The sequence below is a fragment of the Manduca sexta genome, chromosome 4, assembly GCF_014839805.1.
Source record: "Manduca sexta isolate Smith_Timp_Sample1 chromosome 4, JHU_Msex_v1.0, whole genome shotgun sequence".
In the NCBI taxonomy this organism is placed as follows: domain Eukaryota; kingdom Metazoa; phylum Arthropoda; class Insecta; order Lepidoptera; family Sphingidae; genus Manduca; species Manduca sexta.
The window spans coordinates 4975405-5001719 of record NC_051118.1 but is presented as its reverse complement, the minus strand read 5'-3'; the positions used below and the strand labels follow the sequence as shown (position 1 = coordinate 5001719).

The 26315-nt window shown below is 34.6% G+C and overlaps 1 protein-coding gene across 6 annotated transcripts; it reads right to left on the bottom strand.

Moving 5' to 3' along the window:
• Positions 1-847: 847 nt before the first annotated feature.
• On the bottom strand, positions 848-25170 carry LOC115442998 (glutamine synthetase 2 cytoplasmic). 6 transcript variants are annotated; one of them, XM_030168264.2, is made up of 8 exons: positions 25061-25170; positions 15909-15947; positions 14893-15090; positions 6677-6838; positions 5377-5590; positions 2271-2528; positions 1832-1971; positions 848-1599 (listed from the first exon to the last, which is right to left on the bottom strand). In XM_030168264.2, exons 2-8 carry the CDS (start codon positions 15934-15936, stop codon positions 1451-1453), a joined length of 1149 nt encoding a protein of 382 aa, XP_030024124.2. In that variant the 5' UTR covers positions 15937-15947; positions 25061-25170; the 3' UTR covers positions 848-1450. The 6 variants fall into 6 exon arrangements, with proteins under 6 accessions (XP_030024124.2, XP_030024125.2, XP_037298837.1 ...); XM_030168265.2 differs by lacking the exon at positions 25061-25170 and adding an exon at positions 18081-18247; XM_037442940.1 differs by lacking the exon at positions 25061-25170 and adding an exon at positions 18077-18219.
• Between the last annotated feature and the right edge of the window lie 1145 nt (positions 25171-26315).

Below are 26315 nucleotides of genomic sequence, written 5' to 3'. Positions count from 1 at the left end.
CAATAGTATTCAAACAAAAAATATACTGATCATTCTCAAAAGAATGCAATATGAACAATTTTACTGTTTTACAGTATTGTGACAAATTGGACGCTCAAACCATAGTTTAATTATAAGGGAATTTATAAATAAATAAATACTTTTTTATATACTGTATTTTTATTTGTATAAAACTACATCTTGTATATTTTACTATAAAACTAATTTTATAATAGTTGCCGTTTCTGACAAAAGTAAAAGAATTTATTTACTATAGTAATGTAAGTATATAATCGTAGTTGTAAAGTCTAATTAGTAAACTACGACTTATTTAAATTTCTATATTTTTCAACCATGATAAATTTAAAATGATATACGACAATGTACGTTTTAGTTAAGGTGGTAGCTCAAGGTCCATTTTCATACATTTTGTTTCGGCTTTAATCTGGGTAACTAAACAAGTATTGGCAAGTAAAGAATTTAAATTCACGTCTAGTTAGTGATTAGTTCTCGCAGTTGAAAGAAAAACGTAAAAATAATTAATAATCATGGATATTTCTGCCTTTAAAATTTCGTCATATTAAATTTTAAAGGCCGAAATATCCATGATTATTAATTATTTTACATTTTTCTTCAACTGCGAGAACTAATCACTAACTAGACGTGAATTTAAATTCTTTACTTGCCAATACTTGTTTAGTTACCCAGATTAAAGCCGAAACAAAATGTATGAAAATGGACCTTGAGGTATCGCCTTAATGTTATAAGTATTTATTACGAGAGCTAAACATATCTTGAATAAAATTACCTATTAAAAATTACTTAGGGTACTTAAATTTCAAATAATTAGCGACCCTAATTTATCTTATTTTGCAATAAATCTAAATTTGCTTAACAGTAACAATGATACTAACTAGTACACGCCATGAGAACTAGAGAAGTATATATATCTAACAGTTTTCGATAGATTTCGTTTCACATTTATATGATGTATACAAATACAATGATGCAAATATTATGTCGGATATTTTCATTAGGTGAGTGTATGCGTTGTCGGGTATTATGCGATACTGTGGGCGCAACTATCGCTATATCAGTCGTCCCATTGTACGGGGTTCCGAGCCTTCTTGGTCCATATCTACATTAAAACGGGCGCCCAGATTTCGCACTCTCCTGAATTTGTTGGGGGAATTTGTATATAGGGCCTCTTTATAGTAAGCTACGCCCCTGATCCGAAACGAATTGCGCCATCTGTTATGCACTGTAGGTACAACGGTAAAATATTCAAGTAAGGACATAAAAAAGCAAATCAACTGATTCGAAGTCACATTGCGCGAAATGTGAGCTGTTATTTTATTTATTAGATGTTATGTTTGGTATATAATACCATAGATGACAGCACAATTACCAATTTAAAAAAATAAACTATTTTTATGATTATCTCTAGTTTTCCATGGCTGTGATTTGGAATTTATTCGTCGAGTATACACGTGCGCATAAGTGCATCAGTGACGGCGTAGGGATCGCAGTTCGATGCCGGCCGGCGGTCTTCCAGATATCCGCACTTATTTTCGGATACTATTCGCGGTATTCGAATACTGCTGCCGCGACTCGCTACACCTGAAATGTACCAAAATTAAATCAAATAGAAAACAACATGCTAAACGCTATTTTACACGTTCGTAAAATTCGTTTCGACTGCATTAATTGGACCTAGCAATGTACAAATATTAAGATGTAAACAAAATTATTTACAGTCTTTCACTTCTGTATAGTGTTCAGTATAATTGACAGATCTGAACCACATTTTTTTTAAAGAAAGTATTTTTCAGTATTCATATAGATAACAGACCTGCTGTGAAGTCATTGATGCTGGCAGTCTCGTGCAGTCCAGTGAGTCGCCGCTCATTGTCCTTGCCGCCGCGCGGGTCGTACACTTTGATGTGCCTCATGTGCACACGCGACAGCTTCTCTATAGCGCGCTCTATTTCACTGAGAAAATACAATACATAAAACAATATCTTCATTTTGCAACTTATGCTCTAAGGAAGTGATTGTACTTGGCTGAAAATTATTATATCTATGATAAAATATAATTTATTTACAGTCAGAGTATTTACTACAACTCCTTATTAATCCAAGAATTAAGCACCTACTTTATTTAGCTTTATACTTTAAGTGCGTTGCTAGTTATATTTGTGCAAATGCTATGCTTTTCTCTACCAATACTATAATTTGTTTCACAGCAGTAAACTATAAAATATTTATTTTCAAAATAACTATCCACTTACATAATACCATTAGGTTCCCTCATCTTCTTAGTAGAGAAGTTATGGTGAGCACCAGATCCGTTCCAGTCGCTGACAGGCTTAGGGTCAAAGGACACGATGACTCCAAACTCCTCAGCGAGGCGGTGGAGGATGAACCGCGCCATCCAGAGGTCATCTCCTGCCGCAACCCCAACCGAGGGCCCGACTTGGAACTCCCATTGCGAAGGCATTGCCTCTGCGTTGGTTCCCGATATAGGCACCCCGGCGTACAAACAACATCTGTAAAAGCAAATTTAATCTTATGTATAGTAATTGGAAAACGGTGTAAAAATATTTGGATCGTTGTCAGAAATAAACGCAGAAATCACCGAGTGAATTTTGGGGTAATTTGGCAGATAGACAGGTATAATAATAATAATATCAGCCCTGTATTATACTGTCCCACTGCTGGGCATGAACCTCCTCTACTACTTAGAGGGATTAGGCCTTAAGTCCACCACGCTGGCCAGGTGCGAATTAGTAGACTTCACACACTCTCGAAAATTCCTATAATGAATTTATCAGGAATGCAGGTTTCCTCACGATTGACCCCCGGGATGGACGGCAGTGTGGCGTTGACCTCATGCTGCCGTTGACGCTGAGAGCGTCCTTCGGTGCGAGGGGGCTTAGGAGCCCCCCACATTTAGGAGACGGGCCGCAAGGCGGCACCGCGCAGGGGCGGCCGCGGACGAAGACTCGGACCTGCTGTCTCGGGGAAGCCCGCAGTCGTCCCTTATGCGCCGAAGAGGGTCAACGCGGAGTTTTAGTTGGTAGGCCGTTGCGTAGGGACTTAGGTTAGGGTCATTGGTTAGGGACTCGGCCCGACCGCCGCCCGAGGGTCCCGGGCTGCTTCAATTGTCGGGTCGTAAGGCAACGGCTACCCCAACATAACCGCTCAGTCGCCCCCCGCGAAGACTGGACGGTAGTAATAAGGGACTTTCTCCGCGAAAAAAAAAAAAAAAAAAAAAAGGTTTCCTCACGATATTTTCCTTCACGGTTATAGCAAGCGATAATTCACAAAGAATACACACATATTTTTTTAGAAAAGTCAGTGTGCCCTCTGGGTTTGAATCTGCGGACATTTGTCTCGGCAGTCCGTTCCACAACCAACTAGGCTATCGCCGCTTATAATAGACAGGTAATGAGTAAATATGGACGATATTGACTGCCTTGGTGGCGTAGTTGCACTGCACGCGCGGCACGCCAGCGCTCTGAGAGGGTTTGAATCTCGGGTCGGGCAGTGATATTTGAGTTTTTCTGCTTAGTATCAATCAGAGCGGAGTCTGGAAATTGTGTCCGATATGGCGATCGGCTCGCCCTCTATCAACATCATGGGACGGAACACACTTGGCGAAAAGTGGGTGTTATGGTTGCGCCTCTGCATACCCTTCGGAGCTAAATGCTTGATGTGTGTTTTTATATCCCAGAGAAGTACACACTGAAACTTTTATTCGCGAAAATCTTTTAGTAAGTAATCACCCGCCATAAAAGTTTGGATAATGCCCAAGAAATCATTGTTGTTTCAATACTTAGCCATAAAATGATTATTGACATTCTGTTTTCGATATATTTATTTAGATTTCAGTCCTGACTTATAAATTCCGGGTTGGATCTAAATAATACGCATGTTTAGGTAAACAACAATATAACTACAATATAAATTAACAAACATAATCAAAGTTAAATAGATAAAGTTAATGAGTAAACATCATTCGTTAACTCGTGTAATTAACCAAATGCAATGCGTAAACGAACAATGCAAATAACAATTAACAGTAATAATTGTTAACAGAGGTAATTTCTTAATGAACGCACAGGCGTGTTTGGAAACCAAACATTTTATGATGCCATTAATAGTAGACTGCTTTTGTGTTTACAATGAGCTTTAACCTTGTGTTTATAACCGACTTTAAAACAGAGGAGATTCTTAATTCAACGTGTTTTATTTCGATTTTGAAAAATGTTACTTTAGATTAGTTCCATAGAATTATTATCAAAATTGATTCAGTAATTTAGTTTTTAAATCAATATAACTGGGTTAAATATGTCTTTCAAATAAACGAAATTGGTAATATTTGCTTTCCTGTGACATATTCGGTAGTGTTGGGTTTATATTTTACATACATACATAGCATTACGCCTTGCACGCTTTCAGGAGTAAACAGAGGCGTGACACCATGACAGCTGTAGTACCGCGTGTGCAATGCGCAATAAAACTGTGCTAGCGAGGCAGTCTATTTATTACAAATAAGCAAAAAATAAAAAGTTTTTAACAAATAATTTTACCGCCTTTAAAAACCACTAAAAACAAAAAACAAAACAAAAAACATTATCCATAAATTGTTCACCAATTGTGGACTCGATGACTAATTAAAATTCCTAGCCAAACTAGACACGAATATTAATAAAATAAAATAATATTTAAAGTTCTGTTGACATGCTAACAAATGACCTATTTGATTGATCGGATCGGATTGGGTGACCGTGTGTACGATATAGTCGGACGATCATGTCAGGCGTTACGTGTTTCCTATTTTAAAATAAGTATAATTTTCCACACGATATATAAATAAACAAAATGTAAATTTGACATTTACACATAGACGGTTATTTTAATCCTGTTACTATTTGGAACAAATCACGTGATTGTTTTTTTTTTTATTATTATGCTTGAATGCGCATGTATAATATACTTATGCTGTATTAGATAACTATGGAATAAAAATACTGTGATAATTCAAACAGGACTTGAAAGAACTACCTCGGTGGCATAGTTGTATTGCGCATTATACCACTCTGAGGTCATGGGTTCGAATCCCGGGTCGGGCAATACGACGTTGGTTTATCAGCCGGGAGACTGGAGTTTGTGTGTATATGCCGATAGGCTAGCCCCCTATCACATCATGGGAAGGACCACACTTGGCGAAAAGTGCCCTAGTTACACTGCCTACCCTTTCGGGGATAAAGGCGTGATATGTATTTTGTTTTATAATCAAAATACTAAACCCGTATGAAATACTATCCAACCGCTGGGAATAGAAAACCTCTATATTCTATAGGCATGTGCATTAGGCTTTATGAAACTTACTTGTAATGTGCCTCCACAAGGTCCCTAGCGAAGACCTTATTCGCCCCTACGCCGCAGTAGTAAGGCCCTTGCGGTGGGGGATATCCGCCCGGGGGCCAGCCGAACGGGCGCAAGTCTGAATCCAGCAGGATATATTCCTGTTCTATCCCGAACCATGGTTCCTGATCTTTGCATTTGTCGTAAGCTTCTTGGCATTTTATTCGGTGGTTGGTATCTGTAAAAATATTTATTTATTTATTTGTACAGCCAACAAAACATACACCTTTCATAGTTTTTTTTTTAACAATTCCGTAAGTAATTACTGCAGTGCTGTTTTAATTACAGGCTGTAACAGCATGAACATATTAAATACATAACAATAAACAATTGGCTGCACCTTAAGTGCAGTATATTCTAAATATAAAACTGAATATAAAACTAAATTTAGGTTTCAACAAGCGAGTTCAATATTTTCTTTTTGAAGATAGAAAGTGAGTTGTTAAATATGTCAATACAATCAGATTTTTCCACAATTCGGTTATATGTTTTTTAAAAAATATATTTTCCAAAAGATTTTAAATGAGATTATTGTAAAGATGTTTGTTGATGATGAATTGATACAGACAGCAAGATAGGCAATAATGCATAGTAAATGCAGCCGCAAACGAGGCTAATTTAAAATAATAAGTTACGAAACCAAGTTATTATTACTGGCTGCATGCTGACGGAATTATTTTCAGATTACTGTTTTTATCTTTCTACAATTTGTTTTTATTATGAGTCAAAATAATGTATCAAATGACGGTGTTGTAAAAAAATCGTTATTTTACCACTGTTATTTATTATATGTATAATGCTTAGTCAGTAACTAATTTCGGATGAAAATACATAGATAGGGTTATAAGAACAATGAAGCCTCACAAAACGGTGCAAGTTTCTTGCCTTGCAAATACCGTTTTTATAGGACGTAAAAAAGTTGCGGCATCACAATGGCGACGGAATTCTTTCCTGCACTACCATGCGAGACTTGCCTCAAAAAGTTGCTGCAAGAAACTAGCCCAGTCTTATTAAAGCTTAAATTTAAGAAATCCTAATTTCCAGAAAGGCAAAGCTATATTTATATGGATTCTAGATCAAATGGTTGAGAATCAGTCAATGTGAAATTGATAAGATATCTCTCGTTAGTCGACATTCTATTGCACCCCACTCCACTTACCATCAGGTGCAGAAGGATCACTTTGCCTTATATAAAAAGGCGTAGACGAGAGAATTTCTCAACTCATTTACTTATATCAACTGAAAAAGCGTTCTAAGTTCTGACCTGTAGGCTCCATATTGGATTTGTAAGTATCGCACATGACCAGCACGTGGTTGCCTCGCCGGAACGGGTCCTTATAAATGGTCTGGGGTTTGAGAAACACGTCGGAGTTGGTCCTGTCAGCTTGGCCAGTCGAGCTGCCGTCGAAGTTCCATACAGGCAGTTCTGAAATGGGAAAGAGTTTAGATTGTGGTGTGGTTTAGGGTAGATATAAACGGTAGCAATCCTTGTGTGGCTTTATGGAGGGACGATCCTGGCAACCGCCCAGGATGTCACGATTACAAGTTCCTCACATGTGGCCTTAGACGACTTTCTTTAACATCTTACCTACGTAACTGTTACTCAGGAAGCTACTTTTGCTCCACACGAGCCTCGCGTCTGTTATTTTTGCTTTCACCCAAGGCCTGACGTCGGTTAAGACCCCCATCATTTATCCAAATTAATAATAGAAGAGTTAAATTTATCGCAAAAATCGGCCTTCGTAAGAAGCCGATTGTCAAGCGGTCAACACTTATTTTAGGGTATTTGACCAAACCTCAAAAAACTACCTGGTTAAATCACTAAAAGTGTGGGTAGGTAACTTTGCAATCTCTGCCTAAGATCTTAGAGGTATCATAATGCAGGACGAATGACTAATGAGTAATTAAGTTAAATAAGCAACAGACCGAATGAAAAAAAGATTAATAATCTTCAAGTTATTTTTATTTTACTCGGTCTCATACAATAAAGTTTAGAATTGCATCATATAATTTGTATGTTAACTGCAAAATGTTATCTATACATATTATAAAACAGTTTCCAAAGGTGTGTATGTGATCGATTTTCTCAAAATCTACTGAAGGGTTTTTTATGGTACAAGTGATAGGTCTCTCATATGTGAGAATTCGCCTGGATAGGTACCATCGCAATGTCTATTTCTGCCACCAAGCAGCAGTGTGTAGTCGCTGTTATGTTCCGGTAGCCAGTGCAACTACTGTGGGCCTAGCATGCGCATCACGAGATATCTCGAGAACGAGAGTAGACAAATTGTCGATGTCGATAAATATCTCGTTTTCTCTAACATGCGCACCACGATCGACAAATTCCTCGTTGAAGACATAAGTTTACTCGTGAAGACAAACCGATGTTGCCCATTGAAATATATATTCTAAACATTTTATTTTCTAATATAGCTACAATGGTTTTAGTTCATTCAATTTTTATAGATCTATGATCCAATTAGTTTTTTTTTGACGTTTTATGTGACAGTTTATGTCATAACAAAGAGCATAATGTAAATAAAAAACGTAAATAAGTAAACAAATTCAAAATTAATAATAATATTCTAAAATATAATAAGGATTCTAACACAAAATAACAGCTCCGCCCTATTTTGGAGTACGAAGTAACAAGACACAAATCAAATAAAATCTAATAAGACAATTATTTGTACGAGTATATGGTGCCCAAGCCGGACTTTACCTCGGGTGACTACGCCCCGCCGTGAGAACGATGTACCATAATGCCTAATGGAATCAGTAGTCCAATCGGGAAGGAGATGGCTGTGGCTTTGGGCCTCACAAAATACCCAATTGATGTAAGTATAGTGAAACAATAACCTTATTAGCAAAACACCAATGTTGTAAGTTGAACTTTGCAGCCACAAAGCTCAAATTTGTTCTTATTCGATGGTAATTGATGTTTTTTAGTATTAGTGTTTATTAAAATATGAAGTATATATTTTCTTTTTGTTTTAGTTCCGTAAATCAAGTGCCTCTACATTCATTGGAATGTCCCCAGCCCAGCAGTCAACACCATGTTGAAGAGCTTACCAAATACTACTCCCAAAAAAGTTTTTTAGTTGCTCGGTTTGAACTTAATACTTTAATGAAAATATGTATTTTTATAACCAGTTTTTTTTAAGAAAAACTACATTTTTTAAATACTTAATATCATGTATATATATTTCGTTAGGTATCTTTATACACTAGATAAAACATCTGTATGTTAGGAAATTTGGTTCTGCTCTGTTGTGTTCTTGTTCTGTTGGTTTAGGAAATTAATAATATAAGTAAACTGCAGCAATTACTTGAGAGTGCAATTTCTGTTTCTTGTAAGTGTTCATAGTATTTCATTACAGTAATTGTAGGAAATTTGTTGTATAACAAGTTATTATGAAATATTCTATTGTTGCCTAAATTTGTGTAGAAGATTTTGTTGTAATAATGAAAACTATCTTGATATTTAAAATGTGAATATAATAAAATATACATTATTTACATAGGAAAATATCTATTTATTATAATTGAGGTCATCCTGCTTGTGAGACACTTGCAGGTACTGATAATTGTACAGGTTCTTCTCACATATGATGGTCATTTATAATAGTTTCCTCCATTGGAACACTGTAACATAAAATACTGCATTACCTACAGTTACTTAACAATAGTAATATAATGTGAAGTTGTACCAGTGGTAAAATAATATAGTGAAACAACTATTTGAAACAGTGTATAACCATATATCCATTATTGTTAAGTCCATCAGTATACAATCAGTGTAAATGAAGTTTTTAATAAAGAAATAAAGCAAGATATTGTTTGTTCATATTGTTAAGTTGCATAGTAATAGTATCTTCTCCGATACCTGGCATTCATATTAAGAGTTTTGCTGTTTGAATCCATAATGTGACATTTTTTTGGTAACATATAGGTACTAGTTTTGCAAAACATTATGGTAAAACTAGTTACTCATTTGTATTTGTAGTATTAAAATAAACAAAATTAAAACTGCAATTAATCTGATTAAATAGCTCTTATTACCTCATTAGTTGGCACACTAATTTCATTTTTATGAAAGGTAACACGCTATATATTAATTGTGAAGATATTTATCAAAGTACATTCATTTTTTATTTCTATTAACTCTAATAATTAATTAATAGTACATTACCAGTTGAACCTTGGTGTCGCAGGCATCCTTCCTCATTTTTTGATATTGTGCACTTTGTGGCTCATTATGAGGTAATATTTTTATATGGGTACAATCTAAGAGCCCTAACATACCTTGCACGTAAAATTCACGAGTCTCACCTAAAAAAAATAATAATGATTCCAAAATGAAATATAAATCAAAATACTTCAATTGATATTAAACTCAGCTACTTATGTAATTAAGTATGTAATAAATATATTCAATTACCTTTAAACGGACGGCTATGCCTTTGGCTTGAGACTCCAAATCGGGAGCAAACTTTTCTTTAATATACAATGCCATTCGTTTTGTAGCAAAGGGATATCATAAATCAATTAAGTGATAAATAAAGTAATAAAGTTAATAATATGTCTTCTTTCCACTTTACACGCCTCTCGTTTGTCGTATATCGATATTATTTTACTATAGTAAGATACCACCATCGCGTTTGAACGAATAAATTAAATTGATAATTTTCTCGGTTTATCTCTTCGTACAATATCATAGAAGACAAACATCTCGTTTACAAGTGTCAAAAAACGATAAAATTATTTGCTCATGTTAGGGTTTGTAGACAAAAATACCACAGATTAATAAAACATTAATTTTTCTCTACTTTTCTCGTGACAAGTCGAGAAAATGAGCGCGCATGTTAGTGTCGGTAGACATATAGAGATAAACGACAAAATCACGAGAAAAAGTGTCGACAAAATTTTGTCGTCGTGCGCATGCTAGGCCGGCTGGACATAATGAGAACATTAACATCTCACGTCTCAGGATGGCGAGCGCAGAGGAATAACAAACAATACTTTTTAATTCAAGGTGTTGGATGGGGTTTCTACTGTTTATGGACGATCGTATTGCTTACCATCAGGCGAACGGCAAGCTCGTCTCGTCATTCAAAGCAATGAATCAAAAGAAATTTGGTATGAAGATAGTTTAAAACTCTGGGAAGGTTATAGGCTTTTTAACTCGGGAAAATATTTGGCGGGACTTTTATCCCGAAAAACTCCTTCACGCGGGCGAAGCTGTGAGCAAAACTTAGTAGGTAACATAACTATATATTTCAATAGAATCCGTGTAGGTATCCATACTTATCAATGCAAAAGTAACTATTTCTACGTCTGTCCATCTGTCTGTCTTTCCATAATAATGTGGAAATGGTCCCACGCGTGGCTGAACCACTAAACCAATTTCTATGAGATTTGGTATGAAGATAGTTTAAGACCCTAGACACAGGCTACTTTTGATCCCGGAAAAGTACACGCTAGGATTTTTATCCTGGAATTTATGACGCGAGCGCAACCGCGAGCAAAAAATATTGATTATAATTTCAGCTCTCGTGACTGTAAGAGTCGTTTTATTTCAATTACCTAAGATTTCATTATAGCTCTAGAAACTTGGCAACCTAGGTTCAACTAAAGAACTATACGTTATGAAATATTACTTTCAAATGTCTGGTTGTTGCAAACTATTTGTAAACGTGTGTTAGTAACAATGACGTAGCTTGGTTGAGGCGGGGAGTCAAAATACGTAAAATTAATCTTTTACATATTTTTACTTTTGATGTACGTCTTATTTTAGTTTTGTTGAAATTACGTTTTTTTGTCAGATCACGTCAGGTCACGTCAGTTTCCTTTAGGCGGCAAATTTTATCTTTGGATCGAATTTGCGAATTTGCGAGCGATCTTTAGATCCAAAGATCTTCCCAAGATTTTCCAATCTTCGGTAAGAACCCACACTGTCACACTAATTTGTAATTTAATTAATTAAATCTACGGCACAGTTTTAATTTAAACCCACTGATACAATTGAAATACTCTTTAATTACAAACTAGTGTTTCATAAAACCGCTTTTCAAATATCTTGAGATCTACGATTGTGGTAGTCAGCCCCACTACAGACAAAATTATCTGCTGTGGGGCGGCCGGGATGTTATCACTTTCCATAAAAACACCATTGTGACATTGATGCTATAATTTCATATGTTTATGCGAGGTCAAATTAATTCCTCCCATATTATCCCTTTTTATTGCTTTTAATGACGAGACGAGCTTGCCTTTCGCCTGATGGTAAGCGATACGACCGTCAATAAACAGTAGAAACCTCATCCAACACCTTGAATTACAAAGTATTATTTGGTATTTTACTGCACTCGCCATCCTGAGATATGAGTTTTTAAGTCTTAATATGTCCAGTAATTACACTGGCTATAATGTCCTTCAAACCGGAACACAACAGTGACAACATACTGTTGCTTGGCAGCAGAAATAGACATTGCGGCGGTACCTAGCCAGGCAAACTCTCATATATAAGACACCTACCACCAGTAAATCTACCAATATTTCTTAAGCAAGTTCGGCAACATATAATTAATAATTATCAAACAATCACATTACCCAACTCCTACACGATTACTACGCTACTAAAAGCTAATTTCAAAAAGTAACACCATAAACACAATAAACCAGTTTCCATTGATAGAAATTAACAGTAAACATTATGGTGAGTGCCCATTTAATTAGTAACGAAGCTCTATAAATTCTAGCCGCTGTTCTATAAATAATGGAATTGGAGGACGTTGCCGTCCTATAGCTGTGTATAAGGGCTTGCAGTTTTTTATTATCTCCGTGCTGCGGCAGAATCCCGTAATGTGCCTATATTTTGATATCGTATTTTCCAGAGTATTTTAGGATAGTTTATAATTGTCATTGCCGTCCAGAAGGCTCCCAGAACTTGTACAGGTGGTAGATATCTTGATTCCGCAGGAATAGATTAGTTTTTTAAAAAATGGTAGGTAAGTAATTAGATAAATAATAGGGATATTTAAAAAAGTTCTCCCAAATTGAGAGTCGTTTGAAAAATCAGATGCTACAATAATAATTTCACTAGGAAAAATTGCATAGAATAGAAATATACTCTTCCACCAGCCTTCATCCGTTTTATACGACATTCAGACCATATCTGAAATAATAATCGGCTCATAAAACGCCATTTTGAAATAAGTAATGCAGACGTAATAACATGGGCTGCTTGTTATTGATTGATAAGAAATATCTTTGAATTTGCATGCATGCTTTGATATGTTTGAAAATATAATTCTACTATATCTACCTTTTTAAGATCAAAATAACCTGATGTGTTAACCTCCATAATATATCTGTGTTCCAAATATCAAACATTCAAATCCATTTAGCGGTTTATGTGTTTACTAATAATGCCAACATCTCCCCGAAATATAAATCAACTACCCACCTAAATAAAATGCAATAGTTTTTATTTTACGGTTTTTAAAATAAGCCATAATATAAATGTTATGTGATTAACAAAAATAATGTTAAATTTTACATAAAGAGAGATAAAACAAATTAATACACTCTTAAGACTTATTTACCGAACAATAAGTTCTATACACCACGGTTATCCGGCACAGAAATTCCCCATTACAAAACAATAATGTGGAGTATGGAGGCAAAACGAATACGTTCCAGACTTCGCACGAATCGAAATAGGAATATTTATGATTTATTAACAAGCTCTGCCAATTTCGTTGAGTAGGAAATGTACTATCAATGCCGGTAAAATTGCAAATGTCCGCACTGACGCACGGCATCAATGGCAACACTTTTTCAATTAAACAGCTCTTGGAAAAGCCTTATGACAATTGATTACACGCAAGTGCATCCAATTATGTTGTTAAGATTGTACCTTATTCATGGGACATGGGACGAATGGAATGTTCACTAATACAGACTACCCTCTTTTATATTCTCCTTTTATTTGACGTGATTGATATATTTTATTGTTTATTAACGTAAACTACTATGATTCTGAAAATTTTAATAATAAGAACATTACCCTTGAGTGACGTTACGATTAGGGAATGGATGATATAATTAGTAAACGAAGCGTCAAAACGCAAGAAAAGCTGGTCTTAAATGCTTGTAATTTAAAATGAGCACTGACGTAAGTTGTTTAATAAACAGAATTATTATGAAAATCGATGATCGAGGTGCAAAAACCTTCCCTTAAACTGGTATTTGCCTAATATTTGGAGTGTCTAATCAGTCACTCCCACATTTGGGGAGACTGGAAGCAAACAATAGTTTCTAGGTCGATCGATATCACAGTGTATCGTGGTATGTGGTCAGACGATATCCCAAAAGGCAGGACTTACTTTCGTAAAGTACTATGTATTTATCAGGTAACACACATCGATATATATGTACTACGTACTAGATTTGGCGTTCCGAACATTCACTGTGTTCATCTGAATTGAACTGCGATCCATTCAAAGTGACTTAGTATGGTGTCAATATTGATAGCTTGTGGTTGTGTACGGAGTGGCGCTTATAATATAAAAACTCGAGTCTGAGTGTAAACCTAGATGTGAATAAAAAATATTAGTCAAATAAGTAAAATTATTTGCTGTTCAAATAAATAAATAGGTTATAACAGGGACGTTTTGGTTGCCATTTTAGTTCAGATTTTGAACAAATAGTTTATATGGACATTCGTGTCTATAGAATATACGTCAATGGTATCGAACAAATATTGTTAGTATCAACTTTGAGAACTTATTACACCTGGGCCCTTATTCTGTATGATAGTGTAAACGCGTAACGCGGCCGTGTCATGTTATCTTCGAGAAATGTGCGTGGAATGGTATTTTGTAAGCCAAATTTCTATAGTCCTAAACATGACGCGTTGTGTTACGTGGTTGTTACGCACTGTTAAAATAACGTGCGGATAGAGAATAAGGCCCCAGGAACGATCCAAAATGGCGTTAAACAGCTGTCAATATTTTGTGTATATATAAAATTACTGTCATTGAGTGGTGTTCATGCTAATCGTCGAGATAATACCTAATAACCTGCGTTCCCTTTAAATTAATAATTCCAAACTCTTTTTAACTAGGTAATTTCGGGCCGCAATTCTTTAGTCTATACTGAGGCTGCAATACGACTTTTTTACCGATATGTGCGAAATCACAGCTTTACTGTGGAAGCCATAAATTTCTAAAGAGGAATAAGATGAATATGAAATTAACAGTAATTGCTTAATTGATACCGTTAGCAATTAAGTACTCTAAACTTTTGTATTTACAACAGTCAAACCCAATACTAGATAATATTCAGAAAAGGTTTTTCATGATGCGGCCAAATCTATCGTCTCCCTTACAGCCAGCTCATGGCCAGCTTGAAATTGTTAAAAATAAACTAAAACTCGGAAACTATAAATGTAAATTCACAAAATAAAATTGTTACCTTTAGGTGACTTAGGTATGAAGTTCAGGGTCCTGTCCTTGCAGCGCACATGTTCCCCGCTGCCGTCTACCCAGACGTACGTCGCTAGGATTTTGTCGGCCGGAATCGGTAGGTCGTAATACCGGTTCAGAAGGGTCTTCGAAAGGACGGCGTTGGGAGAGTTGGATAACACTCTTCCAGATAGAATTTTAGGGTTATCTGATGGAGAAAATAGTTTATTTTATACAAAGAGTTCTAAGATTATAGAGCGGACATTGGGAAGATAGTCATACAAAAATTTTGCGCTTACGTGATGATTAATCTACCGTGAAATAGCAAAACATCAATGTAGAATACTTTATATTCTTTCCATATCATGATTAGCATGTTTATAATGCGAATATTAGCATATTTTCTGTAAATGTTTTACCTATTACTTTTATATTAATATCTGAGGAGGCTATGACATCTTGTCTTACGGACATTTTAAATAAGACAGCGACTTATTACCAATTGCTTATAACTTTGGCGCAAATTTTGGCCTTGGTGTTCGGTCTATAACTAACTGTATAGTATAACGTCTTTGATTTTATATCATAAATTAGATCACGCTCATATCCTTAAGAATTAGGTCGACCTGGATTTAGTACATCCAGACATAGTGATGGTTATTTATGCTCCATGACATGAGAGGGAAGTATCGTCGTATTGAGGACATATTGCTGAAAACAACTTTAAACTGAAATGGGTTTTCGAATTGAAAAATTTCCTATTCTTAATTGTCTGCTTTGGTTATCCAATTGAGGATCATTATAAAGTTTGTCGCGTAAGTTAATAATAATTAAATGTTTATTAGGATGATTTAATAATTATTGAAAGACGATCGACACGTATCAACATTTCAGCTAAATACATTAACATTTAAAATGAAGAAAACACGTTTTGGATTATTTATTCACACAGTTTAAAATGTCGGCTTTTAAAATTGAAACAATATGAATATTAGTTTTCTCGATACAATACAAAACTTAACTCACCTTGAACCATGTTCTGCGCTTCCGGCATGATGGTGTAATCTGTGGAATTTGTATTAATTAGAATGCATAGGAGCCATTTGCAAGTACATACATGTCCATGGTAGGTTATTAACTAGGTACGTAGTAACCTACTATGCATGCTCTATTGAATGTATATGAAGTTCATAACAAAGCGAAGCGAAATACTTTGATATTTAAATATTAATGTGTAGGTTACTGTAGGCATTAATTTAAAGATACCGGTATAAAATAATTATTCATGACAATCATTGGATAAAATATAATGTTAATTATCTAATATTGGCTACTAGTATGATTTATTTTGTTTTGTTAATTGTATGCAAGACAGATGTGCGATTTAGAAGAAATTAAATAAAACTACAACGAATAATTGCATTTTTATAATCTCTGTTTGAAAATATCTAGAGGTTTATATTTGTTTTTGTCTTATCACTTATGACCTGTCAGAATGGTCTTTGACCTTAGTCGATTGATTCCTTGTTGCACAATTAAAAATTAAAAATGTTATAGTGGGTTCGAATTTTAAAATCGATATTTTATTTTTCGAACAGTTTAATTCTACGGTTACACAGGTAGGCGTTTACGCCAGAAAGCGGAGCGAATAGTTGCTAACTGCTACTTATCGACTAGTGATTTCATCAACACTATTGTTTCAGTTACCCTTGGCATTAAAATTAAATGTTACACATTCCGGATAATTGTTTATTGACGGCCAAAATACGTGTTTAAGACTCCAATATAAAATGACACAAGTTTTGAAAATCGAACGTTAGCGTACTTTTTTAAGAAAAGATAAAGCTTTTTTTATCTCTTTTGAAGTTGATAATATATTTGCTATTTTTTCATAATTTAAACAAATATTGCTATTGCCAACTCTATATTACACTAAATATTATAATCATTTTTTGTATTTGCTATTTACACGCTCGTTTTTTTTACAATTTAAACTGTACCTATTTTCTATTTGTTACACGTTTTTCCTAACATAGAACAATAAATACAAACAGCGATACTATCATACACATATTTAATACGATTTATAAACCGACTTCATAATAAATCTGATTGAAACGGTGAAACATAACTCTTTGGTGCCATCGACGCCACGAAAGGGAGGTCAATTTAAAATAGTCACTGTTTACTTCCCAATCCAACGGGAATTTCACGTGAATCAAACTACAAGGTGAGATTATAATAGAATTCATGCATATTATTGACATTTTATAGCCTGTTTGTAATACAATGGAGTATTAACGATTTCAAAGCTAAATTTTTTATACAAAATTTCGATTCGTAATTAAAATCGATTTTTGTTGATAACAAATTTAAGTAGGTATATCAATATAAAAACATTACTTACTTGTGTTAGTAAATATTAGGCAAATTTGCTTTTGGCATCACACAAAAATTAATACAATTATTGCCAAATTGACGTAGCAATCTACTTCTCATAAAATAAGTTCCGATTATCTAGCCCAGTGGTTCTCAAACTTTTTAAATGACGGAACCCTTTTGGGAAGCAAAATACTTGATGGAACCCTACAATAAAACGATTGTTTTTATAAGTGTATTTTTTATTAATCAGCATAATAAAAGTACAATGTCACAGTTACTAATTATTATTGAGAGAGGTGTTTTGATTTTTTTTTTCTAAATTCTTGCGGAACCCCAACAGAGGTATCACGGAACCCTAGGGTTCCGCGGAACACACTTAGAGTATAGCTGATCTAGCCTATCTAGATGATTTGAATGGTGACATTCGATCAGTAGTTGAAGCGAAGCTGCCATATGGCATTTTGTAAGTACTGAGGGACTTACTCTAAGACAACTTAGATTGTAATATAATAATAATAATAGGTAGGTACATGTATTCTATGAATGGTAATCATTTTACAAGATTATACTCTGATTTGGCAAGCTTGCAGTATTTAACGTAGGTACGTATTTTATAAATTACGTCCAACTATGAGACGATGATTCAAATAGTTTATAAAAGACACAAAATATAACATGACTTGTCAAACGTAAAAAAAAAATTACATTAAAATTTATTCTATAACAACACGGGAATAACATAAACAAGTCTGTTATGATCTCATGTGCCAGTTACAATAGTAAAAAAAATTACGACGTAACACGAAACGCACCTACCTTTTGCGTTCTAAATTCAAACTAGTTTTTTTTTTCACTACCAATTAAAGGAACATTGATTTTTCCACTTATAATAACATAAGAAACAAGCTTGTTAACACGTTAGTACTGTATACAGCCCTTGACATACTGAGGTTCGTCTCGATCGCGCGCTTATTTTCGTCTCCCTATCAGTGATGAGAACATCTAACCGCGGATATAACGTGTATATACGTCAACGGATATGTACCTATATAGGTATACAATTACTATTTAACGAAGATAGTGGGCGTTGATAACATGAACTAAATAAATACGCAACAGCTGACGACTTCTGTACTATAATGAAAAAGTTATCTGCATTAGTACCAAAATTTTGTGGACAAGGAAACAATAATAATACGAAAACAAATAATTATAACATTTATAGTTAGTTTTCTTTCACCTTTTATAATCAAAATTATATAGGCAGGTACTACTTTACTATTAGACAAAGCCCTTAGCTGGGTTTAAATTACCGTTAAAACTTGTAAAATATTTTCCATAAATTATTTAACCGTGTAAACAGTCACGGGAAGCTGGCTTGATAATTTTTAAGGATGCAGGACATGCGGCGAATTACATGTTTTTAAAATTATTGAAATATTGCCGCGGGTACAAACGCATGTGGAAGTTCTCGTGCAATGAATTACTGGAAGAACTTGCAAGTCTAAACTTAGCTTTAGACACATTCCTTTAGGTATTCTTAATGTTGCTTGCCAAATAATTTACTATATAATTTTAATGCACGAAATATTAATTTCATGCGGATGTATCCGTTTTTGCGGATATTTGTAACATCACTACTTTATGTCTACAAATAATCGGTGATGAAAGAAGTCGATGTAACGTCAACAAGTAAACAATAATTTCGACAACAAATCATCAAGCCTAAGTCATTTATGTTATCTTAATTTGAGTTTATTAAGCATTAAATTATTTACTTATTGACATAGCTTTAAAATGGGCCAAACTTTTCGGCTTGAGTTTAATGTGTTTGCAAGCGGATCCGGTATTTCTATAATTGTCTTAATATGACCCTATAGTAGAAAAACCTATTCAGTATATGTACTACATTAAATCTATGCAATGCTAAACACACGAATGTTTTATTTAATTTATAGTAAAACGCGCCAAAGTACTACTTACAAATGGTAAATTATTATTCGTAACTATGATTATAGACTCAGCAAAAAGTTCAGAATAGCATTCCACTCTAATTTCACGAAGACAATCTGACTCGGTGGTGTTACGGCTCATGTTACGAGCTTACACTGTCATAGAGAATAAAGGCTCAGGACTACTTGGTTAACGGCTTTCTTAGCTTTACATATTAATTATTTTCAAATATGATTTTTTTCTTACTTTTTTACAATAGCAAGACCAAGGGGCAATCTACTTATTTTCTGTATGCATTTGCGAGTTAAATTATTGTTTTTTTTTTAAATGAACATATATTCGAGTTTTACATAAATATCTGTAGCATTTGAACCCTGCACTCTGAGGTTGCAGCACCCTGGGTTCGAATATCGGGTCGGACAAAGTGATATTTGGCTTTTCTGCATAGTATCGTACATTCCACTGTACGTATCATATGCGAAACAGGCCCATCAAAACATATTTGAGCGTGGAAAGTCCTTAAATAATTGATATAGGTCAAAAACACCCGACGGAGTCTACCTCATTCGCGTATAAATTATGTAAACAATCACAAGGATGCGTGTCATGCATAGCATTACGCCTTATTTCCAGAGGGTAGGCAGAAGTGTCACACCCACATTTAGCTTCGTTATGTGATAAGAATCAAATTGCTATTTATACCGGGCACATTTCCGGGCTGACATTACAAGTACAAAAACCCAATATCACGTACCCGACCCGGGGATCGAACCCGAGAACTCGACATGGCCAGTCTGAGGACGAGGTCATGTTCCCCTAATCCGGCAAATAAGTATTTTATCCCGGTTTTTGTTCCATTATATTTAGACGCACACGCGATGAGTCCTGTTATACTCTCATGTGACACAACACGGATAAACCCATGTAGGTATTCAATCGAAAAATTTAATGTTTTAATTGTCTGCGTTGGTAATAAAATCTAGGATCATTATAAAGTTAGTGTAAGTTAAAAATAATTAAATATTCATTAGGAAGATTTAATAAGATTTCAAAACGTATGTTTGAGATTACTTACGTAAGAATATATGGCACGCGATCACTGTCTAGGCCCTAAACTCGAGGCCAATGTATAATTAGTAAGTACCTAAACTTATTATGAGTGCAAAACTGTTCCGTACTCTTTAATTTTTTTTAAACCATTACCATTGCAATATTCTAATATGACGCGTAATAATGCTTGTTTACCAACATTATTATAATACAATGTTTACATCTAAAATCAGAAGGAAATTTCCGCGTCGCAATACACAGAAAAATTTAGTTTTATTTACAATCATGTAAACTATTTTACCGCGAAGGCGAGTGTGTTGTTGAGGCGTAGCATTTGCAAATACAAAAAACAACATGAAAAAGAAACCATGAACATAATGACTGACTCTTTAGTGTCATAAATATATGTTAGCGTTATTTTAATTTAGCCGTGACTACGAAGGCTAGTCTTCGAAACGCCGGTGGAAAATAATAATATAAAACCGCGATAAAATCCGTAAAACAGTTTAATTTCAATGTCTAACATTCGCGTACACATGAATAATTATTTTAATATAATTTATACAATTCCGTAGTATCACTACGAAGGGCCATTTATATATAATTTAAGAAATTAATTACTTAGTAACAAAAAGCGGTGTTAGCGTAGTTGGGATTGAAACATTCTGTCAACTCGCACTAGGCCAGCTTGATGGACTAAGAACTAAACCTTCGTAGTAGAAGAGGCCCGTGCCCAATGTTATTATAATTAAATTTGATTGTTTTGTAATTGTATACATAAATTTCTTTTAATAGAGATATATTTGCATATTGCCGGATTCGGTGGCGTAGTTGTACTGCATGCGTGGTGCGACAGCGCTCTGAGGTCCTGGGTTCAAATCCCGGGTCCGGCCAAGTGATATTTGGGTTTTTCTGCTTGGTATCAGCCAGGAGTATGGAATTAGTGCCCGGCTTGCTTAGGCTCGCCCACTATCCCATTATGGGACGGAACACACTTGACGAAAAGTTAGTGCCCTCGGCAAACTCCTTCGGGAATAAATGTGTGTCGTTGTGTGCAAATTGTTATTGAGCGAAGCAGTGGGTTTCGATTACCATGCGGAATTACAAAATATATGTAAATATTTTCATTTAGAAAATACACATTGAATTTGGTTTTTATTTGTAATTGGGTGGATGGATTTTTCGGCAAATTGTGTGTGCTAATTCCTCCTGTGTCTACCCCATCGAGGAAACGCGCGCGCTTTACAAAACACTAATAGCCACACCTGAGTCATTGTAACTTGATTATTGTCAATATTAAGTTATTTATACCGCATTATCTTCCGTAGTAACTATCGGTAAGTGATGTAATTCAGACAGATCTTGCTGATCGCAGTGTTCCTCTGCCGCGAACGTTTATCTTTTATTTTTTACTGTTCTGCGATTTTGCGTTTACATATTGATATTTAATGATTTCTTATGTTTACGCCAATATTAGATATCGAAATATAACTTTGATACAGATTACAGAATTTATTGCGTTTTTTTTAGTATAATTTCTCCAGACCGTTCGAAGACTTTGCAGTCTTTATGGTCACGGGGGGAACTATATGATCTCCTTAATCAAATTAATTACACATCTACACTCACGCCATTTTTCCCCAAAGGGGTAGGCCCAGGCGCAACAGGTACAAACGTTCTTACTAAGTTCCGCTTGAGTATGTAGGTATAGCTTGTTTCTATTTCTGTCACCAAACTGTAGGGCGTTTTCATTCTAACCTGGGCCTTTGTATAATGTTTGAACGTTGGAATAATAGCTGTGAACAGTAAGCCTGATTCTGACAATACCTTTACTAAAAGCGGCGATAGCATAATTGGAAGTAAAACTGCCGAGACAAATTTCTGCAGTTTCAAAACCCAAGGGGCTGACACTTATGTGTGTATTCTTTATGAATAATCACTTGCTTTACTGGGAAGAAAACATCTTAAGGATATCTGTATACCCCAGAAGTTCTCTATAAGAATTTTGAAGGTATGTGAAGTCTACCAATCCGCACTAGGCTATCGTGGTGGACTAAGGCCTATCCCTCTCGATAGTAGAGGAGGCCTGCCCAGTAGACTGCCCAGCGGTGGGACAGTATATAATACAAGACTGTTATTAATATTATGTATAGGTACGTAAAATAATCCAGAGAGCTATAGGCTATTTTTCTCCCACTTATCGAGTGGAGCCGAAAGCAAGTTAGTATCATACATGCAATAACATATTTTGGAAACGCAAGTCCGTCAAAATAGTGACTGCAATATACATTGTTTTACTCCCCTATCACTGGTTATCGTGCTACGTGGGGTCGCCGTGTTTTTAAAACTCGTCAAGAATTTGGCCCAATGACGTCAAACTCACGTGATACGTGTTTATTTTCATTACCGCATCGTTATCGACGGTTATCGTTATGTTAAGTATTACATCCCTACACCGTGCACACTGCACATGTTTGCAGCGTGGTTTAAAACCTTCTTTATGAGAGGAGAAAGTCAAAATTCCTACAACTTGGTGTCCTTTAAGGGGCGTGAAAAAGGAATTAGGCATAACTGATCAATCGTCTGGAGATGTATTTATCTCTTGCTGATCGACATTTTTTTGGGAGGTAACATCAGAAGCGGTGAAGCCACTTTGCGGAGCAATCGATAAAAAATATTCGTTGTATACTTAATGTTATATCGGTAACAAGTATATAACGGCTGCAAGGCGTGTAAAGTGATTTCCTGACGAAAAACACTGATCTATTCTATATCAATATGTGATCTATTAAATTCTCTGGAAACTAGTATTTAATGTTCGTAACTATAAAAAGGGGATGAGACACATACCTACTACTATATTTGACCAGAAAATAAAAACTGCGCCATTTTCTGTTAATATATAGAACTAATTTCTTGTTCGTTAACTTTAAAACGAAAAAGCTAAAGTGGCTCCCTGAAAGAAGGATTTTTAAATTTCCTTATCAGGCTGTACTTTAAATTATATTATAGTTTGATGTTTTAAACTTTACCATTGAGTTGGTAAATTAAATTTATTTTCATCTTTTTCCTCTACCTCATAAGTACCTAAATTTATTGTAAATTATGTTGTTTATCACCCAACCAGTCAATAAATGATTTTCTTTAAATAATTTAAATTATTCGTAGATGTTTTAACATCTTTGCACCCACACATCACCTTATAATTTATTCAATGCATATTATGTCGGGACCTGTGTCCTTCGTGACAGTTCCCACGGGAAATCCGGGACTGTGCGCGATTGACAATGCTGTTTGTTTCAAACCATTTGTAAACCTAGTGAAATATGAAGCCATGACTGTTGCTCCAGAACTCTAAAACGGCCACACTATAACACGAACTCGCTTTATATTTACATTACTTAAGTACCTTAAAATTAAACTATTTTTCGGATTTTATCGCGGTTTTATTGTTTTAGTTTTCTCCCGGCGTTTCGAAGACTGCGGCGTTCTTGGTCACGGGAGGGACTGAGGTGTTGTTCATCCGCAAAGTCAAAATTACAATATCTACCTACATTTTACAATTATAATAGCCACTCGCCTGTCCCTCGCTTATCCCGATTATATAACCGAATTGTAGAAAAATCTGATTGTATTGACATATTTAACGACTCCCTTCCTATCTTCAAAAAGAAAATATTGAACTCGCTTGTTGAAACCTAAATTCAGTTTTATATTCAGTCTTATATTTAGAATATACTGCACTTATGGTGCAGCCAATTGTTAATTGTTATGTATTTAAAATGTTCATGCTGTGACAGCCTGTAATTGAAACAGCACTGCAGAAATTACTTACCGAATTCTTAAAAAAAAAACTATGTAAGGTGTATGTTTTGTTGGCTGTACAAATAAATAAATAAATAAATAAATAAATAAAACTTTTTAAATTTTAGCTGTTGGTGGTCCGATATACGCAGCTAAAAGTGTCTTGAAGTCTGGCAGCCGGTCTTTTGGGTTCCAATTTAATTTAGTACCTATCGTCTGCCCCCGCCTCAAAAATCACTAAGATTAGCACGAAAATCATACATAACCAATCACCCGCATTCTACATAAGTAGTGAGGAAATTATATATAGGTACTTATAGATGGTTTTTAAATCCGATGTAAGAAAAATTTAGTTATGTTTACTATATTTAAAAAATATATTGATAAGTAATATTTTGTAACGAAGGAGTAATTACAGTATCTACTAGTGTAGAATGTAGATCATTAGTAAATTAGGTAGTTGTTAATTAGAGCCTAGAGCGAAATCAGGATGCGTGTATGGCGCAAAGCACAAGGGAGCTGAATCAATGCCCACCAAGTACCTATTTTATCTATATTTGTAAAACATAATGTTTGCAATCAGCTAATATATTAACTTTATTCCATTTTTGAATGCAGTGTCTTTTAAACGGTGTCAACGTAATATAAGAAAACTTTAATAGAATTGGAATCTTTCAACACAAAAATGATAAAAAAATATTTTCAAATATTTTTTAACAAGTATAATAAACTTGCTACTTATTTACTTTGATATATGTTATCATATTCCTATTTAACAAAATTAACAATACGATTCAAAGTAAACGATAATGAAATAACAATCACGACAAACACTAATTAACTAAACACAAAAGATTATCTAAAGATTCTAACGGATGCAACATGCAAAAAGTATTGCAACACTTTAATTTCCACAGAAACTTTACTGTCATAAATACTAAATTCTTTTTATTAAACCTCTTTTGAAGCACATAAAAAAATATACGTACCTCAGGTAATCGTAGTAACTCCAAACTTTTTGTCTTTAAAAACAGGCGCCCCGCACGCGATCAGCTGGTGCACTGCCGGCTCGCTATAACTTACAGTTACCTAGGTTATGTAGATATACTAACAAATGAGCACGTATAGTAACTATTCCGTGCGTAAGAAAATACTTTTTATTGCAAATAACTTGCTGATATGTGCAAATGGATTAATTTATGTTCGTTGTTAATTACTGTTTTAATTAATGTAAGACATTATGAACAAAACGAGGGTGTCTTTAATAGAATTTCTATATTTAGAAAATAAGTTACGTCCTGCAAATATTGTCAGTTATTTATTCGATGTAGAATTACTTACTTTAGCTATTTAGGTATTTTGAAAATGGTTTTGGAAGTTATTTTACAATCTCACTAAATCCCGACTCGCATTTCGTCACGAATTCAGCTGAAGTTTAGGACTAGCGAATTCGCAGTTTTTACCACATTCGTACTTTTTCGTGTCGTGTGGGTTTTTATACGCACATCAAAGCATACGAAGGCTTTTTCGTGAAGTTTTCATTAAGTCGGCTCCTCATATGTGTAAAACATTACTACTAAAGCCCTCCCCGAGCTAACGGCCTTGAACACTCGTTCCATACATTTTTGGTACACGAGTGACATTAGGAATATGTAAAGATTTACGAATAATTTGAAACAACCTATTAAAATCTCTTTGAAAATTTTAAACCACCAAAACATTCTTCTTTAAATTGTGTATCTAATAGTTTTGGTTGCAATTTATAGTGGTCTGTACTTTAAAAGGAGATGCACGGAATCAATAATTTCAGTGGCATTTTCTTAAAATAATATCTTAATTATAAAAAAAAATAAACAACTAAAGTAAAATATCTACATAATAAAAAAATAAACAACCGAAGAGAACAACATATTGTAACAATATTATTATTATATATTTTTCTATATGTATTGTAAAATTAGAAATATAACTCGCGTTGTCGTCGTCGGGTTTGCTACCCTTAGGTAATTCAACAAAATATTCCTGCCAAAGTAAAGGATCCCCGTAAAAATACAATAGATATTTAATGAATATGTTTTTACTTAATAACTTGTAAAATATGCAAGGTGCACCACAAAACCACATATTTTTACAACACAGGATTCCCTGATAACCTTTTGTACCATGAAATCATTGTAGGTACCTCCAAAGTCGTTTCTATGACGTATATGATCTCAAATTGTTTTTAATATGATATGATGCCGA

Bases quoted from the DNA above. Each gene is read 5' to 3' on its own strand.
- LOC115442998 (XM_030168264.2), bottom strand. From the start codon at position 15,936: ATGCCGGAAGCGCAGAACATGGTTCAAG. The intron at 15,091-15,908 runs GTGAGTTAAGTT...TTTCTCCATCAG, and splicing joins AGCGCAGAACATGGTTCAAG to ATAACCCTAAAATTCTATCT. The intron at 2,529-5,376 runs GTAAGTTTCATA...TTGCTTTTACAG, and splicing joins CTTGTGGAGGCACATTACAA to ATGTTGTTTGTACGCCGGGG.